This window comes from Garra rufa, chromosome 25 (assembly GCF_049309525.1).
Source record: "Garra rufa chromosome 25, GarRuf1.0, whole genome shotgun sequence".
Lineage (NCBI taxonomy): Eukaryota > Metazoa > Chordata > Actinopteri > Cypriniformes > Cyprinidae > Garra > Garra rufa.
In genome coordinates, this window is record NC_133385.1 from 33,965,642 (window position 1) to 33,972,612 (window position 6,971).

The following is a 6,971-nucleotide window of genomic DNA, read 5'->3' on the forward strand; positions in this document are numbered from 1 at the left end:
ATTGATGAGATTAATATATGTACAGAGTTTGGTGACTGTAGGAAAAACTAACCCCCCAACTTTTGTCAAAAGATGGCGCTATAGAGTGCCTGCTCCACGCCCATTTATGACCTTTTGCCAGTGTCTAACTATCATTAATATTGATGTGTGTGTTGAGTTTCATGAAATTCTAAGCATGTTAACTGCCTCGAAAAGACAGGAATCTAATTTTAAAGTTTGACATGTTGCCATGGCAACAGCATTCGATTTATCATCGACCCCTTTACATATTCTTATCGGCCGTGTTTTGACATGATTTTGATGAAGTTTAAAGAAAATCGAGTAAAATTAAGAGGCTGATTTCAAAGCATTTTGAAAATGACACACTTCCTGCTGCCAGTTGGTGGCGCTATAACTTTGACTCATAATAGTCACATTTATGGAATCGGCATCATACAACAAACAAACTGGTGAAGTTTCATCAGAATCAGGCAATGTGGTCAACAGTTATTAGACACTTCCTGTTTCTCATTTCTCGCCATAACTTTGTCGCCTTGCCACGGCCAAACCGTTCGAGATATCAAAAATCTCCTCGCAATTTAGCGTCCCCAATGTCTTGAGATCATGCTGACCGAGTTTGGTGACAATCCCATGGAATTCCTGGGAGGAGTACGTTAAATTCCAGAGCATGCGCTTTTTAAACAGCCCTAAATATCTCACTTCCTGTCAGGTGGAGCCTATGACATAGAGTACAAAAGTTGTTTGGCTCAGTGAGATCTATATGTGTACCGAGTTTCATATCAATACATGCAAGTATGTGTGCGCAGTACATCAAGTTTTCAAACTGTGTTCCAGGGGGCGCTGTAGAGGCCCTGAACCACGCCCGGGTCCCAGCCTCTTTGGCGTCCTGATGGCCACAGATTCCGACGTGTGTGCAAATTTTCAAGAGTTTTTGAGTATGTTAAGGCCCCCAAAAGTGCCCGGAAGGTTGAAAAAAAATAAAATAAAAAAATAAAAAAAAATAATAACCCTTAGAAGAACAATAGGGCCTTCGCCCTTTTGGGCTCGGGCCCTAAAAATAAGAACCCTTAGAAGAACAATAGGGCCTTCGCCCTTTTGGGCTCGGGCCCTAATAAGTAAAACACATAAGTAAGTAAATAAACAAGCAACATACAAAGCTCTGATTTTTTGCAACATCGTTATATATTTGTGAGACAATTTCTGTTTATCTGGTCACAGTATAAAGCATTGCAAATAATTGCAGCTGCTGTTGTTTAAAAAAATACTATTGTAGTTTTGTGATGTCTCAATCTCTTCATTGTTTACTTTGAGTCACTCATCAAACTTCTGTAGGATATCAAAGTGAATCAGACAATTCAAGATTCGATCAGAACAGTTTTGAAACAACACATACAGACAAATTCCACAAAGAGGCAGAACAACGATGTGGATGACGATAAATCAGAGGTCCAGCAAGCCTGGGGTTATAATGAGTCTGAAGCAAGTCTAGCTAACACTTCTTTAACTCTATAACAGAGGATGCATTTGACTTGAGTAAATCAGGTCTGTTTTCAGTCATAGAAAAACAATCTGTATTACTGTGTTTTGTAAGCAAGTATAGATCAGCTTTTTTTCATAATGTTTACACATTCATCAATATGTCAGTCCATGTTTAACCCTCTGGGGTCTGAGGGTGTTTTGGGGCCCTGAAGAAGTTTTGACATGCCCTGACATTTGTGCTTTTTTCAGTATCTTAAAAACATATGAATGGTTAAAGTCAGATTACATTGTAATCAGCAGTTTCTATTGTAGTGTATTACTAATACGTTGTTTAAGGAATAAGAAAGGAATCTGTTTTTTTTTATTTTTTAATAACAAAAAGATTGACAGCCAGACATTAAGGCTGCAATATATTTACCCAAGGGTACTGCACACAAAATAATTTATTATAAAATAGGAATACTACTTCAGATTTTAGTATTGTGTCAAACTGGTTTATATGTATTACTCTATATCATTTTAGAAAACATATGCTCTTTAATATTATTAGATTTATTAGTAGTACACTGTAAAAAACAACCTATAGAATCTACTCAATAAAATGAGGTAAACTGATGTAACAATTTGCACTCAGTTTGTTTGGGTAGATTCTATCCTATATATCTGAGTAAAGAATACCTGAATTTAAGAATCTACTCAATAAAATGGGGTAAACTGAGGAAACAATTTACACAGTTTGTTTGGGTAGATTCTATCCTATATATCTGAGTAAAGAATACCTGAATTTATCAGCTAAGAAAAACAAAAAAAATAGTAGGTAAAGTCTACACAGCAAAAAGTGCAGTATTAAATGAACTCTCCCGGGAGTTTATTTGAGTCCATACTCAGAGTGTTAAAATCAACACTGAAGCAGTGTCAAAGCTAATCAGGTAATTAAGTGATTCATTGAGTGGTGATTGAAAATGATTGAAGACACCAACATTTTTATGTCACCATTATAGTGGTCAGTGTTAGCATTAGTTGGGCTCTTGACCTGTAACTTTTTAGCATTAAGTTTTGTTTAGCTGTTTAGCTAAACCAGCCAGACAAGCTAAAGAGCAAAAGTCATGCAGTGGTGATAATTCTGGTTTAAAATAAGCTTAATTTGAGCCACTGGTATCGTTTAGAGTGTATTCTTTCAGTTCTATATTCTTTATTTATTACAACTGCATTGGGGTTTCACAGCAGGAAAAAATAATAAAGCTTTTTTTTTTTTTATTGGCCTTTTTACAAGCTCCACTGATCAAATTTTTTTAAAAGTAGCTCTTTTAGGCACACACAGACATCAGGAATCAGCATATGAATCTCAACAATGGTGACAAACAGCATATTCAAAAACAGATCAACTCTAAACATCACGGAAATAATCAGCTCATAATTTATTCATGCCGCAATGCATGATGGGAGACACGGATGAGTTTTGATTGGCTACAACATACGTTTTTGATGGTCACCATTGTTGTGATTCTCATGCTGATTGTTGATGTCTGTGTGTCTATATCTAAAATATGTGTATATTTTTGTCAAAATAAGCTTCAAAATTAATACTCTGATTAATCCAGCGTAATTAACATAAAATATAACTCAGTTATTCTGGTCATTACAGTATGACTTTGTCAAAGTATGTTCAACACCACATAATCTAATTTCTCCTGGTTTGGCTGACCGTTATAACTCAATTAGAGCACCCAAACAAAACCTAATGTTAAGAAGTTAATGGTAAAGAGCTAAACTAATGCTAACACTGACCACTATAATGGTGACTTACAAAATTAGATTTTCTCCATTTGGCGATTCTGCTTTTTAACATCACACAGGTCTTTAATAATGGTCAATCACCACTCAATGAATAACTTAATTACCTCAATAACTCTAACACTGCTTCAGTGTTCATTTTAATACTCTTGAGTATGGACTCAAACTATTGGGAGAGTTCATTTAATACTGGGCTTTTTGCTGTGTAGACTTTACCTACTTTTTTTAGTTTGTCTTAGCTGATCAATTCAGGTATTCTTTACTCAGATATATAGGATAGAATCTACCCAAACAAACTGTGCAAATTGTTACATCAGTTTACCCCATTTTATTGAGTAGATTCTATAGGTTGTTTTTTACAGTGTAGTAGTAGTAGTATCAACCCAGTAAAACAAACACTCAGTGTTGATATTATGTATCTGTTTCACATTCATCACTAATTAAAGCTTCTAATATTTTCTAAAACATGAACAAAATGAAAAAAATTATCTGCAGTATGACAGAGGTGGGACTTTCAAGTCACAAGCAAGTCTCCCAAGTCATCAAAACCCAAGTCATCAAAGAGTTAAATTTAATGAGATTAATGACTAATTAAATGATGACTGAGCATTAGTAATGAACACCTGCTGTTATTGAGAATTACAGAGGATCAGATGTTTATGTTTTATTGGTTAAAATTATGCCACCATCATGAAGATCAGTGTTGCATTTGGTTGGGCTCTTGCCCTTTGATTGCTTTGTTTGATTGCTGACTGTAACAATACATGTGCTGTTGTGAAGCAATAAGCTGAATACTTTGCAGTGAGGAGATATTAGCTGTGATTGTTTGATGAAATAGTCTTGAGTTGGATTGGTTAGAATCTAAATAAATAACTGTTTTTTGTTGTTTGTATGTTTAAATTTAGTAAAATTAAATGTGAGACTATTGCACATAAAGTGATATTTTTTAATGTATTTACAATGCAAATAAAAAGAAAGTAACCCCCCTAAATCTTTAGACAAATGGGAACATCAATAACCAGCATATGAATCTCAACAATGGTCACAATCAACAAAACGCTTAATTCTGCAATGCATGCTGGGTAAAAAACATTACTCATTAAAAACTCCTACCATACACTGTAGTATGAGTAATTATTGTCACCACTGTTGAGGATCATATGACAAGTGTTCATGTCTAAAAGCCTGAACAATAGTGAGTTTTTTTTTTAATTTAAAGCATTACAGTGGCAGTTGCTCAATAGAATTTTTTTTTTTTAAATAGCAGTTCAGTAATGGCTAAACATCAGTCAATAAACCATAAAAATAGACAACTTCATGAATTACAAACAAAAAGCGTGAAAAAAATTGTTATGCAAAGATTTGATTCAGCAGAGCATAAATGCGTGCTATCAAACAATATCACAATTGCTTAAAAGCGAATTATTTTGAACCAGCAAAAGGGTCAAGAGACCAACTAAAGCAAACCTTGACCACAATTATGGTGACATTGTTTGTGTGTTTTTTCAGTTGATTCCATCTAAGGCTGTGGCTTTACTCAGTTGTAGATCTCCTGTTTCTCTTTTCCTCACTGATGCTGATTGTTAACAACAGATGTTCATCACTAATGCCCAATCAGCACTTGATTAGTCAATTATCCCATTAAATTTAACTCTTTGATGACTTGGGATTTATGACTTGGGAGACTTGCTTGTGACTTGAAAGTCCCACCTCTGCTGAAAGATTAAGTGTGACAAACATGCAAAAAAAAAAAAAAAAAAAAATCAGGAAGGGGTCCAACACTTTTTCTCACCACTGTAGAACAATACATTTCATCTGAATTTAATGAGTAAGTAAATTAATATAGTATTTCTAGAACAATGTTGAGTTGTTTCCTGTCTATACACACAGTAAGGGACGCCACTAGAATGAACACTTATCTGAGCTTCAGCAGACATGAGCATTTGGTGAATATCTGATGATTAATTATCTTTAACGCGTCACTTTGGATTGCATTCATACCAATAATAAAGAACTAAGCACAATATTTATACAATGATACAGCAAATCTTAAGATTGCTGAAGTTTCACGAATGTTTATATTTGTGGAATCTAAATTAGAATCTTGATGAAACAGTGACAGAAAGACAGTAATTGGATGGAGGAATATAGCTTACTGTTTTGTCCATACTGGGTCAAGCTGTTGTAAGGATCATTTGTGAAGATTTATTGACTCATCAGTAAGATTGTAAGATGGTGACATTGTCAGCCGTCTGCAGTGCATTAACATTAAAACAGTCCCGTCAGTAACTCAGTAACCGTCAGTAACAGTTGATTATGGAACTGATTTCAGTTTGACTATCAGTGGAGTCCAGACTGAAGATCTGCAGTGTCTCAGTAAAATGAAATGATGAAACATTGTGGGAGATTGAGCTGCAGTCTTCAGATAAATGCTTTAAATAGCAAGAGTCACTTTGCATTGTCAGCACATGCGTCAGTGCTCTGAGAGTGTTTATAGTGCTGTGAGTTTAACACTTCATGACTGACACTGTTTATCATCATAACAGACACAACATCTACAATGACATTCATCATCTTCTTGATCATAGGAGTGTGTTTTCAAGGTAAGGCATTCTTTTAACTAGATTCTTTGAGGGTTTTTTTTTGTAAAAACAAAAATAAACAAATAAAACAAACATCTTTTTTCGGAAGCTTAAAATCTTTTAATTGTTCTTCAGATTCTACAGGACAGGTGACTGTAACTCAGACTCCAACAGAGAAACATGTTCAGAACGGACAAACAGTCACTCTGACCTGTAAAACCAGCAGCTCCATTGGACGCCAATCAGACGGTGTCTGTAAGAATTGTGTCTCCTGGTTCCTACTAAAACCTGGAGAAACTCCTAAACTTTTAGTGCGCAGCATCAAAACACTTCATACTGGAACTCCATCTAGATTCAGTGGAAATGGAGCCGATTATGGAACTGATTTCACTCTGAGCATCAGTGAAGTCCAGACTGACGATACAGGAGATTATTACTGTCAGAGTGAACACTATATCAGTGGTAGCTGGGTGTTCACACAGTGATAAAGAGTTGTACAAAAACCTCCGTCAGTCAGAGTCACAGTGACTGCACTGATACAGCTGAGAGATACTGCAGCTGCTCTACAACACAATCACACACAACACTGATCAATACAACACAACATCATTGCTATTAACAGAAATATTGTATTTCTGTAAAGAATGAGTAAATGTTTTAATATGATCATCACACAGCAAAATCCCCAGTGTTAATTTAACACTGAGTGTGGACACATATAAACACTGAAGCAGTGTTAAAGTTAACGAGATTATTAGGTGATTAACGAAGACACCTGATGTTAATAAGCTGAACCAACAAAGGAGAAAACCACATTATAGTGGTCAGTATTTGTACTAGTTGGGCTCTTGACCCTTAAATAAAGTATCGATATATCGATACTGATGCCAGTATCGAAAGTATCGATACTCAAATTAAAAATGTCGATACTATAGGTGTTTTATTTACCAGTGATTTTGTTTATTTAACAAAAAGCAAGGCGTACATTGTGCATTGAATTGGACGTGTTAGGGAATAACTGTTTACGATATAACAATTTTCTTATACTCATCTAAATGCACGCAAATGTTGCAAGACAGAACCAATCAATCACAGAGAGCATTCACTCACTCCAGA

General features: G+C 35.2%; 1 gene segment (V, D, J or C); it reads left to right on the forward strand.

Moving 5' to 3' along the window:
• The first annotated feature begins 5,833 nt into the window (after nucleotides 1-5,833).
• On the forward strand, nucleotides 5,834-6,340 carry LOC141301473 (Ig kappa chain V region K29-213-like). The segment is given in 2 exon segments: nucleotides 5,834-5,876; nucleotides 5,991-6,340. Coding segments are annotated over 2 exon segments (393 nt in total).
• Nucleotides 6,341-6,971: the final 631 nt, after the last annotated feature.